Source organism: Schistocerca gregaria, chromosome 11 (genome assembly GCF_023897955.1).
Source record: "Schistocerca gregaria isolate iqSchGreg1 chromosome 11, iqSchGreg1.2, whole genome shotgun sequence".
In the NCBI taxonomy this organism is placed as follows: domain Eukaryota; kingdom Metazoa; phylum Arthropoda; class Insecta; order Orthoptera; family Acrididae; genus Schistocerca; species Schistocerca gregaria.
In genome coordinates this window covers 146,945,944-146,964,826 of record NC_064930.1, presented here as the reverse complement: position 1 = coordinate 146,964,826, position 18,883 = coordinate 146,945,944, and the positions used below count along the sequence as shown (strand labels likewise).

General features: G+C 45.3%; 1 protein-coding gene across 1 annotated transcript in view; it reads right to left on the bottom strand.

The window, feature by feature from the left end:
• The window catches only part of LOC126295071 (5'-AMP-activated protein kinase subunit gamma-2-like), a gene marked incomplete at its 5' end in the record, with an annotated part of 207,609 nt that overhangs the window by 27,988 nt on the left and 160,738 nt on the right, over positions 1–18,883 (bottom strand). The window contains one exon of the mRNA XM_049987317.1: positions 3,589–3,741. Coding sequence (XP_049843274.1) covers positions 3,589–3,741 — 153 coding nt within the window. The remainder of the gene's footprint in view (positions 1–3,588; positions 3,742–18,883) is intronic.

Sequence of the window (18,883 nt, the reverse complement as noted above, 5' to 3'; positions counted from 1 at the left end):
AGAGGAGTAACAGCATTAAATTGTTTAAAGAAAATAATGATGAAATTCGGTATTACGGATGAGCTTGGTGTGGCACCTGGAAGAGGACGATGTGCTATCCCAGTGGAAGTTCTTGACGAGATTGTTGTTGTTGCTGTAAATGAGCACACAACTCACACAGTCTCATGAGAACTGTCCACCCCACGTTCAGTACTGATAGTTTTGCAGTCTATTTTAGACTGGTACCTGTACAAGATCCAGATGGTGTAGCAGATGATTTGTTACTGGTACGTTTGATCATCACGTGAGCGTTACGGAAATGCTTCAGGAGCACGGGTGGGAGTCTCTGGAGGAAAGGAGGCGTTCTTTTCGTGAATCGCTACTGAGGAAATTTAGAGATGCAGCATTTGAGGCTGACTGCAGTACAATTTTACTGCCGCCAACTTATATTTCGCGGAAAGACCACAAAGATAAGAGAGATTAGGGCTCGTACAGAGGCATATAGGCAGTCATTTTTCCCTCGTTCTGTTTCAGAGTGGAGCAGGCAAAGAAGATGCTAGTAGTGGTACGAGGCACCCTCCGCCACGCACCGTATGGTGAATTGTTGAGTATGTATGTAGATGTAGAACTGAAACATCATCTGTAGCAACAATGAAATTTGGTCTTTGTTCAAATGGTTCAAATGGCTCTGAGCACTGTGGGACTTGACATCTGAGGTCATCAGTCCCCTAGAACTTAGAACTACTTAAACCTAACTAACCTAAGGACATCACACACATCCATGCCCGAGGCAGGATTCGAACCTGCGACCGTAGCGGTCGCGCGGTTCCAAACTCAAGTGCCTAGAACCGCTCGGCTACACCGGCCAGCTCGGTCTTCGTGTCTGATGACACGTGAAAGGTCAATATTCCACAGAGTGATGAGGCCCAATTTACGCTACACATCACAATAAACACACAGAACTGCCAAAACTGGAGTACTGTTAAACTGCGTGTTGTGGACTAAGGGCCACTGCACTCGCCGTATGTGAGTGTCGTGTGGATTCACAAGTACCTTTATTCTCGATCCGTTCCTCTTTCCAGAGAAAACACACAGAGTGCCTGTTAGGTGTACCACGACGTATCGCGCCTCCACGTTATCGAGACCACCTTGTACAGAACGCAATTCGTGCTTCGGGAGAGCAGTACTGCACGGGAACCACTGATTTCATCGGAGATCGGTCAACACCTCACATCGCTCGCTCTGCTTAATGCGACCTCCACGAATGTGTCATCTGTGCTGGTGTAAGCAGGCGCCATCACACCACTGCGGCAAAGAGGTTACGAGAAGATCGACCGAGGCCAAAGACAGACTCGCAAGAAACACGCCGCCGACGCCCTCTCGGCCATCAGTACTTAGACCGCCGCCGCAGACCGAAGGGCCACCCGGGCGGTTCCAGTCTGTCATCCGTTGAGACACCGAGACATCAGTCGCAGCCCAGCCACTTGCAGTTGCAGGCAGCAAGTAACAACGGGAGCCGCACACATAGCGGACTTGTGATACAACACCCCACTGCTGGTTAAGTACAACACATGGAGTATCTCGAGTTAAACAATTTTCTATTCTTATGAATAAAGAACCAATTTAACATATGTATGCAGTTTGTGTTACAGAAACTTGATACTGGCATTCAACCAACATCCTCTCCTTGCTTCCCATGGTAAAAGCCTGCAGTGACAACGAGACACGACAAAATTACCTCCAGAGGTTTTCCAGATGCATCGACTGCAACACCACCTGATCTGAATACATGTGACTTTTGTCCCTGGCAATATCTGAAAGGATGTGTTTGCCAGACACACGTTCGGTCCCTGCCCGATTTTAAGGCAAGCACACAGTAACACATTGCGTAGCAACTATTGATCACATCACTTTACCAAGGGGGCATACCATCGAAGACTCCACTGCTCATAATGACCAATGACCAAATTGTAAAAGCGACAGTTAGTAATAAAATCAACATTATGTCTTCCTCAATTGTTTCACTTTTTCTGCTCACGTCCCAGTCCTAATTCATACAATGGGAACATTGCTGTACGTCTTTCTCGCATTCACAGCGCCAGATTTGCACTTGGTGGCCGAAATTGGAAATATTTTTTCCCCCGGTGTAAACTAGTTTTATATATATGACCTAGTAGATCGTGTCCGAAGTTCCATGCGGCTTTTCGCGGATGATGCTGCAGAACACAGAGCCGTTGTACCATTAGAAAATTGTAGCGATATGCAGGAAGACCTGCAGCGGATAGGCACTTGGTGCAGGGAGTGGCAACATAGACAGATGTAATAAGTTTCCTTTAATTGCCATCTATGGTCACAATTTTTTTCTGTTTAACAGACCATCATCAGATCTCGGTACTGATTTGCTGCTTCAGTTTACAGAGCCTTTCGACTCTGTCGTAGGCCAGACATGGCACTAGTTTCGAAAGCTGTCACCATAGACGGAAATTAAAGAAAACTTATTACACATACGGGTCACTGTGTTTTTTCGCGACGATGTCGCAGCTTGTGAAGATAGGCAAATGTAATGTATTGCGAATACATCGAAAGAAGGATCCTTTATTGTACGATTATATGATAGCTGTAACTGGTAGCAGTTACTTCTGTAAAATATCTGGGAGTATGCGTGCGGAACGATTTGAAGTGGAACGATCATATAAAATTAATTGTTGGTAAGGCGGGTGTCAGGATGAGATTCATTGGGGCAGTCCTTAGAAAATGTAGTCCATCAACAAAGGAGGTGGCTTACAAAGCACTCGTTCGACCTATACTTGAGTATTGCTCATCAGTGTGGGATCCGTACCAAATCGGATTGACGGAGGAGATACAGAAGATCCAAAGAAGAGCGGCGCGTTTCGTCACAGGGTTATTTGGTAAGCGTGATAGCGTTGTTTAGGAAACTCGAGTGGAAGACTCTGCAAGAGAGGCGCTCTGCATCGCGGTGTAGCTTGCTGTCAAGGTTTCGAGAGGCTGCGTTTCTGGATGAGGTATCGAATATATTGCTTCCCCCTACTTATACCTCCCGAGGAGATCACGGATGTAAAATTAGAGAGATACCAGCGCGCACGGAGGCTTTCCGGCAGTCGTTCTTCGCGCGAACCGTACGCGACTGGAACAGGAAAGGGAGGTGATGACAGTGGCACGTAAAGTGCCCTCCGCCACACACCGTTGAGTGGCTTGCGGAGTATGGATGTAGATGCAACAGAATATCTACCGAGTTTCGCTGCCATACGATAATTGAAGCCCGCACTGGATCTCTGTGAGTAGCTGTACATGAATTATAACCACTAGGCAAATGGCCAGGTACTTGGCTGGTTGGTTGGTTTGAGGGACTGTACCAAATAGCGAAGTCATCCGTTTCTTCGGGTTAGGGAAGTATGGTGCAGGAAATACCCTTTCAAGGGGCCCATCCCGCCATTTCCCTGAAGCGATTTTGGGAAATCACGGAAAACCTAAATCAGGGTGACCAGACGTGGGTTTGAACCGTCGTCCTCCCGAATGAGAGTCCAGCGTGCCAACCGGGTACTTGGCGATGAACGGTAAACGGCCAGGGCGTAGGGCTGCCCAACTCACCCCTCCAGGTGTCCAGCTTGTGCTCCTCGAGTTCGCCGATGGCGGCGGAGGGCGAAGTGTAGTACATCTGCAGGATCTTGATGAAGTCGGTGATGGTCAGCATCCCCACGAACTCTTGCCGCTTGCTGTCCCACAGGGGGGCTGCGCGCACGCCTGCAACAGACATTTTCTGGTGGCGGAAGTTCCCGTGGGACCAAACTGCTTACACGCTACGTAATGTAGTTTAAACTAACTTATGCTAAGGGGGAGGACCGGGGGAGGACTCGAACTTCCGACGGGGGCAGCCGCGCGAACCGTGGCAAGGTGCCTGAGACCGCGCGGCTAGCCCGCGCAGCGGCAACCAAGAAACCAGAAAACCTCACACACCGGGGCTGCATCTTTCAGCGATTTATTAATTTTTGGTAATTCGCAGCCCAGATTTTTGTTGGATGTTTGGTGAAATACGTAGGGTGTTCATCCGTCGAACGTCCAAGTTTGATGTATTTAAATGACTGACTGAAAACGGTCCAAGGTCGAAGCTGCAATCGTTGAAATAGTAATAAATAGTACAGACGACGGCAAAAACGACGTAATTTAAAAAAAAATTCAATGAGACGGTAACAGAGTTCTCCAGTTATATGCGAAATTCGATTGCACTGGTTATTACTGGAACCATTTAAATCAGTATTATAATTTAATGTTATTGTTGTTTGAAAACAAATGTTTTAAGTTTTATACGGAGATTTTGGCGCTGCAAAATTCAAAAGCGAAGGCAATATCACCATTTGTGCGAGTTCAGCGGGTTACTAAAGTTTCATGTAAGATGAAATTTCAAAATGTAACACTTGGATTTTATCCTAGGTCAATAGTTGTCACAGAGTCTATAATGCATTACGTACGCTCTGCTTTCCAACCTTTTCACCATTATACAAGGGGGCCGTTCAAATGAGTAATGCACCACATTTTTCTAAAGTGCTATGAATATACACAACAAACGTCCTCGTTGGTGCTTCACGTTTGACGTTTGTCCTGTAGGCCGGTGAAGTTTCGAACCGTTCCGGCAGATGACTCTACAGTTGTCGGTCAGGATTGGAAGTGCGTTTGCAGTGATCGAGACCCTCGGATATTCAAAGATGTGCTCACGATGGATTCCACGAATGCTCACAGCGGACCAGAAGATTTCAAAGAAAGGCCATTCCATCTGAAGTGTTGGAGCGTTGGAGCGTTTTGAGGCCGACAGAGGCCTTTCTGTCACGGATCGTTACGGGAGACGAAAGCTGGGTGCAGCACTTTGCGCCGGAAACAAAGAGGCAGTCCGTGGAGTAGCATCACCCTCATTCACCACAAAAGAAGAAATTCGAGACAACCCCGCTGTGGTGACAGTCTTCTGGGATGTGGTGCTAAGAGGGTCAACCATCAATTAAGACGCAGATGTGAATATTCTGAATAAACTCTAGTGCCGTCTCCGACGTGTTCGATAGGACAGGAATCCAGCAGATATCTTGCTCCAACACGATAATGCACGCCCACACAAGTCTCAGAACTCGGCAACATATAGCCAAATTGGGTCTGACATCATTGGCTCATCCATCCTACAGTTCAGACACGGCACCCTAGGACTTCCATCTCTTTGGGCCGCAAAGATTCTCTAAGGGGAACACACTTTTAAGAGGACAAGAGCTTCCACCAGCAGGGAATACATGCTCTTCCACACAGGTGGCATACGGACATATAAAGTGACGGAAACTACGCAGAAAAATAGGACACGGACGAGACATGTTCACGCATATTGTTACCAAATCGTGATTCTGAACAATAAATATGTTCTGAGAGGGAAAAAAAAAGTGTGGCATTACTTACTGAAGACCCTCGTAATAAATAGCACAGCCGATGGCAAACACGACGTAATTTCAAAAATTCAACTGTAATCGACAAACAAAACCAGTTTTCCAGTTATATATGTAATTTGTAATTTGATTACACTGGTTATTACCGGAATCATTTAAATCAGTATTATAATTTAATGTTAACGTTTCCTTGAAAACAAATGTTTTGAGTTTTATACGATTATTTTGGTGCTGCAAAATTGAAAAGGCAATATCACTATTCGTTGGAGTTCACTGCGTTAATAAAATGTAATGTAAGACTCAGTTTCAAAATTTAAGACTCGGGTTTTATCCTACGTCAACAGTTTTTTTAACTGAGTCTATGATTCATTACGTATGCTCTGCATTCCAAGCTTTTCACCAATATATAAATTACTAAAATTTAAAATTTTTACAAACACGAAAAATTCGAACTACAAGTTTCGGAAAATACTGCATTTATTTATATTTGCCATGTAAGTAGTTTTACTTTTCAATTTCTCACACATCATGTGGTTATTATCAGAGTATATCGAGCCTTAGCCACAAACCTGATGCTGTCCCAAGACCTTTTATTGAACTACATACGACGAATGACTGGTACAGTTAAAAACAAAAGAGCCGAGTACATGACAATGGAATAAGTCAATAATAGCAATAAACGTAGGTACGGAAACCGATGATCTCCCTAAAATGAAGTGTTACGAGTCACTACATGAACCTCTATCTACTAACAGAACTGCCGGTGATCCAAACTGCACATACGCATCCGAGGAGAAACACTTTACAGGTGTTGCACGTCACCGTAGATGTGAAAGGCGTCAATATGTCCGCTCATGGAAGCCTCCGTATGTCCAAAATTCACAGGCATGTTCCGGATGCACTGACAGTCATTCACAACGCCTTCCGTCAGTTTATGGACACTCGCCCGAGCTGGAATACACCAAAGCACTTAAACGTCCCCCCCCCCCCCCCACACACCCTTTTACCATAAAGGAAATAAGACTGTGCAGTTAACCGTGTTGCAACATCGGCATGACGTGGCTCTAAGGCAAAGCACAGATTTCCGGCCGCATCTTCACTACCGTTATTTGCTCGCCTCACTCTCGACTGCCTGCCTCTTTCGAATGTACCAGTAATAGACAAACGCTTTATATCCAGTGAGGTCATCCGAAGACCAGTATCAGTTGCAAAGCGATTTAGAAAAGATTGCAGGTGGCAGTTGACGCTAAATAACGAAAAGTGTGAGGTGATCCACACGAGTTCCAAAATAAATCCGTTGGAATTCGAGTAATCGATAAATAGTACAATTCTCGAGGCTGTCAATTCAACTAAGTACCTGGGTGTTAAAATTACGAACAACTTCAGTTGGAAGGACCACATAGATAATATTGTCGGGAAGGCGAGCCAAAGGTTGCGTTTCATTGGCAGGACACTTAGAAGATGCAACAAGACCACCAAAGAGACAGCTTACACTACACTCGTTCGTCCTCTGTTAAAATATTGCTGCGCGGTGTGGGACCCTTACCAGGTGGGTTTGACGGAGGACATCGAAAGGGTGCAAAAAAGGGCAGCTCGTTTTGTATTATCACGTAATAGGGGTGAGAGTGTGGCAGATATGATACGCGAGTTGGGATGGAAGTCATTAAAGCAAAAGACGTTTTTCGTCGCGGCGAGATCTATTTACGAAATTTCAGTCACCAACTTTCTCTTCCGAATGCGAAAATATTTTGTTGAGCCCAACCTACATAGGTAGGAATGATCATCAAAATAAAATAAGAGAAATCAGAGCTCGAACAGAAAGGTTTAGGTGTTCGTTTTTCCCGCGCGCTGTTCGGGAGTGGAATGGTAGAGAGATAGTATGATTGTGGTTCGATGAACCCTCTGCCAAGCACTTAAATGTGAATTGCCGAGTAATCATGTATGTGTAGATGTATCTAGTTGCAAACAAGGCTGTAACTAGTCTGCATAGGAGAAATTTACATTTCGGTACATCGATCGAAGAAAACTTGTAGGACGTCCAGAGAAACAGTCCTTAATTTTTAAAATTAAATACATCGAAAACTAAGATGGACAGACACAGGATATTTTTATAGTGAAAGTTGTAAGGATTTCATACAGAAGTTGCACGAAACTTTCGGAAATAGTACGAAAAGCTACTAATACATGGATCTGGACGCTGCGCAGCTGTTACAGTATCAGCGTGCATAACTAAACCCGCCTTCTGCAGGCAGTATTTGCAATGGCGTCACACAATCGTTCCGGAACGTCCGCCACTCGGAGTACAGAGGTGGTAAAAGCGAACAATGGAATTTGCCGGCACATGCGGTAGTGCCTCGGCGGAAACGGATTCACACGCCACACAGGTCGCCGATTCGAGTTCGGCCAGTGTGGCAGAATGGGTCCGACAGACAAGTGACTTTCAACGCGCCCTACAAAAGGTCGTCACAAGAAGTCGGATCGGGCGAATATGGAAGCCGATCCATCCCAGCGCCAGCAAGTTTACTTCAGACCAACCGCCGTGTAATTACACTTTGCCTGGAGCCAACATTTGCCGACAGATCTTCAGCGACGCGGCCTGTCCGTTGGCAGATGGCGAAGAGCTCGCGAATGACTTTCGCATCGAGTCCTTTCAGGACATTACACCCTGTCTGGTAACTGCGCCTCGATGCGCTAGGGCTGTCTCCGACCTAACCTGTGGTATTCCAGCAGCAGAAAAACACGTTCAATGGAATACACGATTTCAACCTCTTCGTTCTGTACGCTAATCCTTTCTTCACGTTTCAACTGCACAACTGATCGCTCTCAGCTCCGGCGCACTATTTATTTAGCACTACCTAGTCCGATTACGACGCCGTCTGTTGGCATCTTTTCGAACTATTTCTAGACCTGAGTCTAACTTTTGTACAGGGCTCTTACAGCTTGCACTTCGTTCAACGCGCCTACTGCTCTTACAATCCGAGATATCTAATTTTGAAATCAGGGACTCCCTCGCTGGGCACCCTGTATTTTCGCTCACGGATGCACGAAAAAAAGATATCGAAAATTATAAAGGGTGTATCAAAAAGAATCATCCGATTTTAATAAAATCGTAACTTATGTTTTCTGAGATATGTTGTAATTAGGCTGTTTAGGTTTTGATTCTGGTAACGCCACGTAGCGCTCTGTATGAAAATAACTGACAGTGCTCTGTGCAGTCTGTGGCTGGTTTGCATTGTTGTAATATTCGCTATTGCAGTGTTGAGCAGTTGGATGTGAACAGCGCGTAGCGTTGCGCAGTTGAAGGTGAGCCGCCAGCAGTGGTGGATGTCGGGAGAGAGATGGCAGAGTTTTGAGAGCGGACGATCTGGACGTGTGTCCATCAGAAAGAGTAAATCTGTAAGACTGGATGTCATGAACTGATTATATATATATATATATATATAATGACTTTTGAACACTATTAAGGTAAATACATTGATTGTTCTCCACCAAATCTTTCATTTGCTAACTATGCCTATTAGTAGTTAGTGCCTTCCGTAGTTAGAATCTTTTAGTTAGCTGGCAGTAGTGGCGCTCGCTGTATTGCAGCAGTTCGAGTAACGAAGATTTTTCTGAGGTAAGTCTTTCATGAAACTTATAGGTTATTGTTAGTCAGGGCCACTCTATTGTAGGGATTATTTAAAGTGACATTGCGTTGCGCTAAAAATATTGTGTCAGTTTAGTGTTGATCAGAATGAGTAAAGAGAGAAATGTCTGAATACGTTCAGTTTTGCTCATCTGTTTGAAAATCAAACATCGTAAGAGGTTTCATATATATGAAACGTCACCTTTGGACAGTTATGAATTACTGTGCTGGTAAACCTCTTACGATATTTGATTTCCAAACAGATGGGCAAAACTGAACGTACTCGGACATTTCTCTCTTTACTTATTCTGATCATCTCGCACAATATTTTTAGCGCAACGGAAACTGATTTTCAATAATCCCTACAAAAGAATGGCCCTGACTAACAATAACCTATACCTTTCACAAATCACTTACCTCACAAAAATCTTCGTTACTCGAACTACTGCAATACAGCGAGCGCCAATACTGCCAGGTAAATAAAAGATTCAAACTACTGAAGGCACTAACTACTGATGGGCATAGTTGGCAAATGAAAGATTTTGATAGAGAACAAACAATGTAGTTACCTTAATAGTGTTCAAAAGTCATTATATATATGATGGACACACGTCCAGATCGTCCGCACTCAAAACTCTGCCATCTCCCTCCCCACATCCACCACTGCTGGCGGCTCACCTCCAACTGTGCAACGCTACGCGCTGTTCACAGCCAACTGCCCAACACTACAATAGTGAATATTACAACAATGCAAACCAGCCACAGACTGCACACAGCACAGTCAGTGATTTTCATACAGAGCGCTATGTGGCGTTACCAACATAAAAACCTTAACAACCTACTTACAATGTGCGTGAACAACTTACTATTGGAAAAACCAAACTCTGGAGTTTCACATGGGACACCGCCACACTGCCATCTGGAAGTGAGGGAATTTTTAAATCAAAGGATTACTGAAGAGTGGATCGGTCGCATGGATCAAATAATTCAGCCTTGCATTACTGGCCTCCAAGGTAATCGGACCTGACTGTATGTGATTATTTCTTGTGGGGGTTTATAAAAGACTCTGTGTGCCTTCGTTACCAACAACAATGAATTAACTGAGACATCGCGTAACAGCAGCTGTGGAAGCTGTAATTCAAGACACGCCCGATGCAGTCTGGGATCAATCTCAATACCGCACTCACGTATGTCGTGCATCTCTAGGGGGCATGCTGAACACCAGTGAGAAGGTATGAAATAAACGTTTTGCGCTTCCCGTTCATAAAAAAAAATCATTCTTCTTCTTTATCGTCGCCTTGTCCCACATCACGTAGGCGTTGCTCTTCTGGATCCTTCTACGCCATAGTTCTCTATCCATCACCTCTCCCTTCTTCCATCCTTTCTCCCTTAGGTCCCCGGAAATCTTATCCTCCCACCTCATCTTCGGTCTTCCTCTCCTTCTCGCTCCTTCAATCTTTATATCTTCAACTCTGTTTCCGATGTAATCTTTTCCTTTTCTCTGTAAGTGTCCGTACCACCTTAGTCTGGTCCCTTGTATCTTTCTCCCCATGGGTCCCACTTTCACAGCTCCTCTAACAAATTCATTTCTAATCCTGTCCTTCCTTGTTACCCCACGCATCCACCTCAGCACCCTCATATCCGCCACTTCCACCTTCCTTTCCTGGGCTGCTGTGACCGGCCACGTCTCTGCACCGTATATCATAGCAGGCCTTACCACCGACTTGTACACTTTCCCTTTCAACCCAATGCTCACCTTCTTGTCACACAACACTCCACTCATTCTCCTCCAGTTGTTCCAACCGCAATTTATTCGGTGTTTTATCTCGCTTTCCAGTCCTCCATCCCTGTGAAAGTACGACCCCAGGTATTTAAATCTGCAGACCGATTTCAGCTCCTCATCCTGGATCTTGCATGACCTCATCTGTACATCCTTCAGTGCTAAATATTCTGACGAAATTCATTACATACGTTTATTAGTTTCAGAAATATAGACGTGCCAAATCGGATGATTCTTTTTGATACACCCTGTACGATTCTACGAGCAGGAATTTCGACGATAGTGTTCCGATACGTACCTTGAAATACTATACTCAGGTGTTAAGACGTCTTGTCTATTTCGTCACCAACGTCACATCTGACCCGTATACACAGGGGTTGGACAAAATATCGCGCTACCGTGGCTAATATGGTGCAGGAATCCAGTTGGCATTCAAAACAGCTTCCAATCGTCTCGGAATTGATAAATACAGGCCCTGTGCTGTTTTCAAAGGAATCGTATACCATTATTCCTGAAAAACAGTCCAAGTTCAGACGACGATGATGAAGGTCGATGCAATTACGCGCCCTTCTGTCTGAAGTGGGAGGGTAGTTTGAGCAGTTCTCAGAATAACAACGAGAGGTCAGCGACAGCGCAACGAGTTGTTCACGTGATATTCACTGGACTGTTGGCTGCAAACACGTGCCACGTCAGTGCTCTTGGAAGAAAGCTGTGGCGGTGACGTGGCTCTGTTGTTGTTCCCTAGTAGTGATTTGCCAAGATGGAAAAAATCGAGATTGTAGAAGTCATTAAGTACTTCGTAAAGAAAGGTATGTAAGCAGAGAACATTCGTGCGGATTTACAGAATACACTGTGAGGCTCTGATCCTTCATATTCAACTGTTGCCAAGTGAACAGATGAATTTAAATTTGGTCGGGAGAATTTAGATGATGATCCGACGGTTGTTCAACTGCAGCCTACGTAGCCTTTGAAGGTGAGACAGTGTTTTCTTTTTTCGTCTCTTTCCTCTTGTCAGGCGCAACGCTAATGGCCAGGGAAAAGTTGACACGTTTCAGATATATCGAGTGTCAGCAGAGCCAACACGGGCTGTGTGTGTGTGTGTGTGTGTGTGTGTGTGTGTGTGTGTGTGTGTGTGTGTGTGTCGGGAGATTGGCAGCCCTGCCCAGAGAAAACAAACACGAGGGCGCCGCTTCTTCGTTCAGACTAATGGCCGTCCGCATAGAGAACAGTGGGCAGCGGTTCGCAGAGACCAAGCTGGCAGTCGGCTAACGGCGCAGGTTCGTAAAAAACTGCGAAAGCAGGGGCAGGCAAAAACAAATCTCTGAGGCTTAATTTTAAACCACGAACTAAGTCAGTATACACACTAATAGATGCCAAGCGTAAGACGCGCACATTTCGAAGAACTTCGCCATGCTAGTCGGGGCCGGGAGGGGAAGCAGTCTGAGGCAGTTCCTGACGAATGAAGTGTTTAGGTCGCTGTGTTCCCGTTTAGATTTAAAAAAAAAGGAATCGTAGCACAGCATATGTTACGGACCAGGTGGAATCGTTTCAATACCCGAAAATAGTGATATTTTATTTATGTTATCAGGCTCATTTCCGAGAAACAGACCACTATGTGATATTGATCCGTTGTTGATGAATGCGAGGTGTCGCGAAATTTATCATCATTATTATTACTGCTGTTGTCGTCTTCAAATAAATGGTTCAACTGGCTCTGGGCACTGTGTCTGTTTAAATTTGGCGTGTTTGTTTGGTTGTCTCTCACATCTTGCCCAGGAGATGGACTGGCTTTCCAAGGCCTGCCAGTACTTGGGCGAGAATGTCGTGTACTCCCAGGGCCCTGCTTCGGCTTAGGTCTCACAGTACATATCTCTTATCGTTATCTACGTTCTCTTCCCTTTTGTGTAGTTGTCTTCAAGTCGATTTCCGTCGTATAGTCCCGCTAGATACTCCCCCCGCCTTTCAGCTTTTTCTTAGAAAATTTACTGTGAAATGTACAATAGCTATAACGTGACGTGTACGACAATACTTACAGATGAATATGCGAAAAATACGTATTTTTCTATTGATACAGTTCTTTGTAAAATGAATGTAGTAATGTTCAGCAACTGTTGTACAAGTCTAAACCAGTCAACACAGGAAATAACAATGCACATTAAATTTTTTTTTATTATCTCTGAAACCATTCTGGCTAGGGCATATGCCCATACAAAGCTTCTTGCTTTAAATGTTCGTTACCATAAATAACATCTGTGAGTACTTTCTGTGGTACCCCCCGTATACTGTACGTGCACTGTACTTCACGGGGCGCAGATTACCTACCCATGCTATATTCATTTTGTATCTGACAATTTGGCAACTGCCAACGAAGATTACAAACAATTTCAAACCTACCCGATATTTTGTCTCGCTGGTACCCACGCAAAATAATGAAACGAAGAAAGTTTGTCGCTCTCTACAGTTTCACTGTTGATGCTGTAAAACTTTAACATCTGACACGAAGTTTGAATTTATTGTTTTCTTACTATTAACTCAACTCGCTACACATTTTGCATACGGTATCCACATGTACCACTCAAGATACCTACAAAAATTACATCGCTGTATGGCATATGAGTCAAGAAAAAATTAGCTTATCAGAAAAATTAAAATAATTCTCAATATCGGCTGTATAATTGTTAGAGGACGAAACGCTAGGTAGAGAACCTGTATCCCATAACATTCGGAATACAGGGCTAATGGTTCGTGCATTTGGAATCCTCCGAGTTCCATAACGTACGCGATGTTAGTTTACTGCAGTCGTTGCATTACCATCAAATTTGCCGTAACAAACTCGACGTCAGCGTATTCCTCTGTCGAAAATTTGAAAGGCATCCCTATTTCATAAATAATCTACAAACTACAACAGTTACTATGTGGTTTCAGTTAAATAGACTGCTGTTACGTTTTTTCACTGAAAAATACCGAAAACTGTTTTCAAGATCAGGAAACGACTGAAACAACTCACTAACGGTTGGCAACAATGACATAAACGTTTCTACATTCTTAATGGAAAGTAAACAAATTGTATAATAATCTTTGCTTCTCTGGATGTTATGGAAAACTACAGCAGATACACGTGTGGGATATGTTTTATTAGACTCACCAGACCCACAACAATAAAATAAACGGAAATCGTGCTTTAGTTTAACCTCTTACAGTTTTGCGATGGCTTCATATTAGCGAAGTTGGTAAACTTCCGGCAAAATATTTTATTAGCAGTGACTCCGTAACTAAACATCGGCGGACCTATGTTTGTACGAACTTTTTTTTTAGTTTTACTTTTAGAATAACACATTAAAATATCTGCATGTCTTCGTGAATGACCCTGTATAGCGTCTACAGATTTCCGTCGCACTGGGGTAATTCGTTCGTAGTACATCTATTCTTTGTCTTAGAATGTATCTGGAACATATACGGGAGTTTGGTGCTGTAAAGAATCTTCGTCGAGGGAGGGGGGGGGGGATGAGGGGGGCTGTGGCAGGGGTAATTTCTTGTCTTCTTTAGTGTTTGATAAAAGGATCAGAGCATTGCCCAAAGATATCGCTCGTTTTCTTTCTATACTATCGGTTAGATATTGGGAGCCTAAGACACAAGCGCCTGGCGGCGGCAGTTGTGTTTAAATAGAGCAGGCAGCCGCTGCGTGGGTGGGAACGTGGACAGCCAGTAACGTCCGGAACACTCACGGCGTTCGCTTGCCAAGTATTCGCTACCTCCCTCTGGCTCACCATTCCTCTCCTGCAACCTCATTAATAACTCTGGAAGCGAGTCTGCGCCGCGTGTAGCAAGGGCTACTCTGATGAAACAGTCCTTCATTTGTGCCCTTGCGTTTGCGACAGGAACTTTTGAACGACTGTACTTCGTTGTGTTGGTCTAACCTGTTTAGCTTTCTGAGTTACAGTTTAAGGTTCACACACACACACACACACACACACACACACACACACACACACAGACACACACACACACTACCTAAAAGTTGCAGCAAATCCACAGTTTTGAAAATACGGCAATGAAATTTTCTACCACCCTTCGCATGAAATTAACACTCTCACTGCTAAGTGCCTTGGATCATACATATATTTAACTCTTGTTATGGACGTGGACGTATGTACCGTCTATGCAACTAATGGAAGGCAGTTTGTTTACTGCCATACGCCTTTCGCTTCTTCTATTTGGGAAGCATCATCAATGGCCTGAAATACATGTTTCCTTTGATACATACAATAAACGTACACTCCTGGAAATGGAAAAAAGGACACATTGACACCGGTGTGTCAAACCCACCATACTTTCTCCGGACACTGCGAGAGGACTGTACAAGCAATGATCTCAAGCACGGCACAGCGGACACACCAGGAACCGCGGTGTTGGCCGTCGAATGGCGCTAGCTGCGCAGCATTTGTGCACCGCCGCCGTCAGTGTCAGCCAGTTTGCCGTGGCATACGGAGCTCCATCGCAGTCTTTAACACTGGTAGCATGCCGCGACTGCGTGGACGTGAACCGTATGTGCAGTTGACGGACTTTGAGCGAGGGCGTATAGTGGGCATGCGGGAGGCCGGGTGGACGTACCGCCGAATTGCTCAACACGTGGGGCGTGAGGTCTCCACAGTACATCGATGTTGTCGCCAGTGGTCGGCGGAAGGTGCACGTGCCCGTCGACCTGGGACCGGTCCGCAGCGACGCACGGATGCACGCCAAGACCGTAGGATCCTACGCAGTGCCGTAGGGGACCGCACCGCCACTTCCCAGCAAATTAGGGACACTCTTGCTCCTGGGGTATCGGCGAGGACCATTCGCAACCGTCTCCGTGAAGCTGGGCTACGGTCCCGCACACCGTTAGGCCGTCTTCCGCTCACGCCCCAACATCGTGCAACCCGCCTCCAGCGGTGTCGCGACAGGCGTGAATGGAGGGACGAATGGAGACGTGTCGTCTTCAGCGATGAGAGTCGCTTCTGCCTTGGTGCCAATGATGGTCGTATGCGTGTTTGGCGCCGTGCAGGTGAGCGCCACAATCAGGACTGCATACGACCGAGGCACACAGGGCCAACACCCGGCATCATGGTGTGGGGAGCGATCTCCTACACTGGCCGTACACCTTTGGTGATCGTCGAGGGGACACTGAATAGTGCACGGTACATCCAAACCGTCATCGAACCCATCGTTGTACCATTCCTAGACCGGCAAGGGACCTTGCTGTTCCAACAGGACAATGCACGTCCGCATGTATCCCGTGCCACCCAACGTGCTCTAGAAGGTGTAAGTCAACAACCCTGGCCAGCAAGATCTCCGGATCTGTCCCCCATTGAGCATGTTTGGGACTGGATGAAGCGTCGTCTCACGCGGTCTGCACGTCCAGCACGAACGCTGGTCCAACTGAGGCGCCAGGTGGAAATGGCATGGCAAGCCGTTCCACAGGACTACATCCAGCATCTCTACGATCGTCTCCATGGGAGAACAGCAGCCTGCATAGCTGCGAAAGGTGGATATACACTGTACTAGTGCCGACATTGTGCATGCTCTGTTGCCTGTGTCTATGTGCCTGTGGTTCTGTCAGTGTGATCATGTGATGTATCTGACCCCAGGAATGGGTCAATAAAGTTTCCCCTTCCTGGCACAATGAATTCACGGTGTTCTTATTTCAATTTCCAGGAGTGTATTATGTGGTAAATATAATGCTGCTACACTGTATTTTGTCGTAGTTTTGTCTTGCTTTTTAAGGTCAGAATCAGCCTTTTGTAGCACATATTTCGTAATGTGAATAATTTAGAACTTTAATTGGATTTTCTGACAGGTTTCGAGACGAAGTTTCGTTGTGGAAACTGTTACAAGCATCTCGCATTGAAGTCCGCGCTAAATTTCGAGCTTGGGGATTTTGCGTGAGTTTAAATTTGGCAAGTTTTTTTCGTTGTTTCTGCTACAGCGTTCTAGCCCGCTTCGTGTACCATGGAGGACCAGCTCCGTCATTCGTCAATTCATTTGGTATAAATCTCTCAAATGCTGCGGATACTATTTCTCTTTATGCAAGCCACATCTGGACTACAGTTACATTGTTAATTTCGAAGGAGTCGAGATTGTTATGTGAACACCGACAGAAACAAAACAAATTTATTCCACATTTCCTGGATCACTGTTTTAATGCGTGACAACGTCCCAGCTTTTGAAATTAACGGAATAGACAGAGAAGATGCGGAGAACAGGGGCGTGTTTCGCCATGGGGATTCACGGGGTCCCGGGCTAGATTCCCGGCCGGGCTGGGGATTTTCTCTGCCCGGGGACTGGGTGTTTGTGTTGCCCTCATTATACCACCACCACCACCACCACCACCACCACCACCACCACCCGTGACTGTGGCTAGATTGGACTGTGTAAAAGAAAAAATTGACTGTGTAAAATTTGGTACTTTGTACGGGTGCTGATGACCGCGCATGTAGCGCCCCCACAAACCAATCATCATCATCATCATCATCATCATCATCATCATCATCATCATCATCATCATCATCATCATCTTCTTCTTTTCTTCTTCTTCTTCTTCTTCTTCTTCATAATCATCGCCATGGGATTGTTTACCGGGCGCGAGACCTGTCCGAGCACGCTCGGCAAACTACACTGGCAGGCGCTACAAGAGAGGCGTTGTACATCATAGAAAGACAGTTTAAATTACGTAAACGACCCTGGCAACATATTACTCCTCCTTCCCCACATGCTTCTCGTGAAATCCGCAGGGCGGGGAAAGAAAATGGAGTAGTAAGAGCTCATTTTCATACGCACCAATTCCCGAATTCAACAGGGATGGGAGAAAATTACAGTATGATCATTCGTACGCTCCGACACACACTTAAAGCTTACTTGCGTAGAAGTAATTTGAAGAAGGTGTGGGGGCGGAGGTTAGGGAGGGAGGGAGGGAGGGAGGGAGAGAGAGAGCGTACCAATTAGACATTTCTGCACGCCTGCAGCAGTGAGGCAGGGGACTTAATTAAGAGGGGGGAAGAGAAGAAGCCGTGTCGTGTGTCTACGGTGGCGTCATTAGCGTCTGTTGCGCCGCAGCCCAATTACGTCGCAGGGGAAGAGAACACAGTGGTGTCTGCGATAATGCCACGATGCACCAGTTTGCTTCAGTTTACGGACGGCTGCGTGCCATTCCAGACTCCGTATTCGCTACAGTTAGTGTTGTGAATGCAATGTACCACCCTTGGATCTCGCTCAGGGTATGCGATACACGGCTTTTAATGTGTTAATTGATAATAAACGTGGCTATGAGGCGAAGAGCCATGTTGGGGGGCACATTTTCATCTTGAAAGGAAGTTACTTGAAGGTTGCAGAATGAATGAACTGCAGAAAGGATACGTAAATCGAATTACGGTACTGTTGTTGTTGTGGTCTGCAGTCCTGAGACTGGTTTGATGCAGCTCTCCATGCTACTCTATCCTGTGCAAGCTTCTTCATCTCCCAGTACCTACTGCAGCCTACATCCTTCTGAATCTGATTAGTGTAGTCATCTCTTGGTCTCCCTCTACGATTTTTACCCTCCACACTGCCCTCCAATACTAAAAGAACATGTCCTACCAACCGATCCCTTCTTCTAGTCAAGTTGTGCCACAAACTTCTCTTCTCCCCAAACCTACTCAATACCTCCTCATTAGTTACGTGAACTACCCATCACATATGCAGCATTCTTCTGTAGCACCACATTTCGAAAGATTCTATCCTCTTCTTTTCCAAACTATTTATCGTCCATCTTTCACTTCCATAGATGGCCATACTCCATACAAATACTTTCAGAAATGACTTCCTGACACTTCAATCTATACTCGATGTTAACAAATTTTTTCTTCTTCAGAAACGCTTTCCTTGTCATTGCCAGTCTATTTTTTATATCCTCTCTACTTCGACCATCATCAGTTATTTTGCTCCCCAAATAGCGAAACCCCTTTACTACTTTAAGTGTCTCATTTCCTAATCAAATTCCCTCAGCATCACCCGACTTAATTCGACTACATTCCATTATCCTCGTTTTGCTTT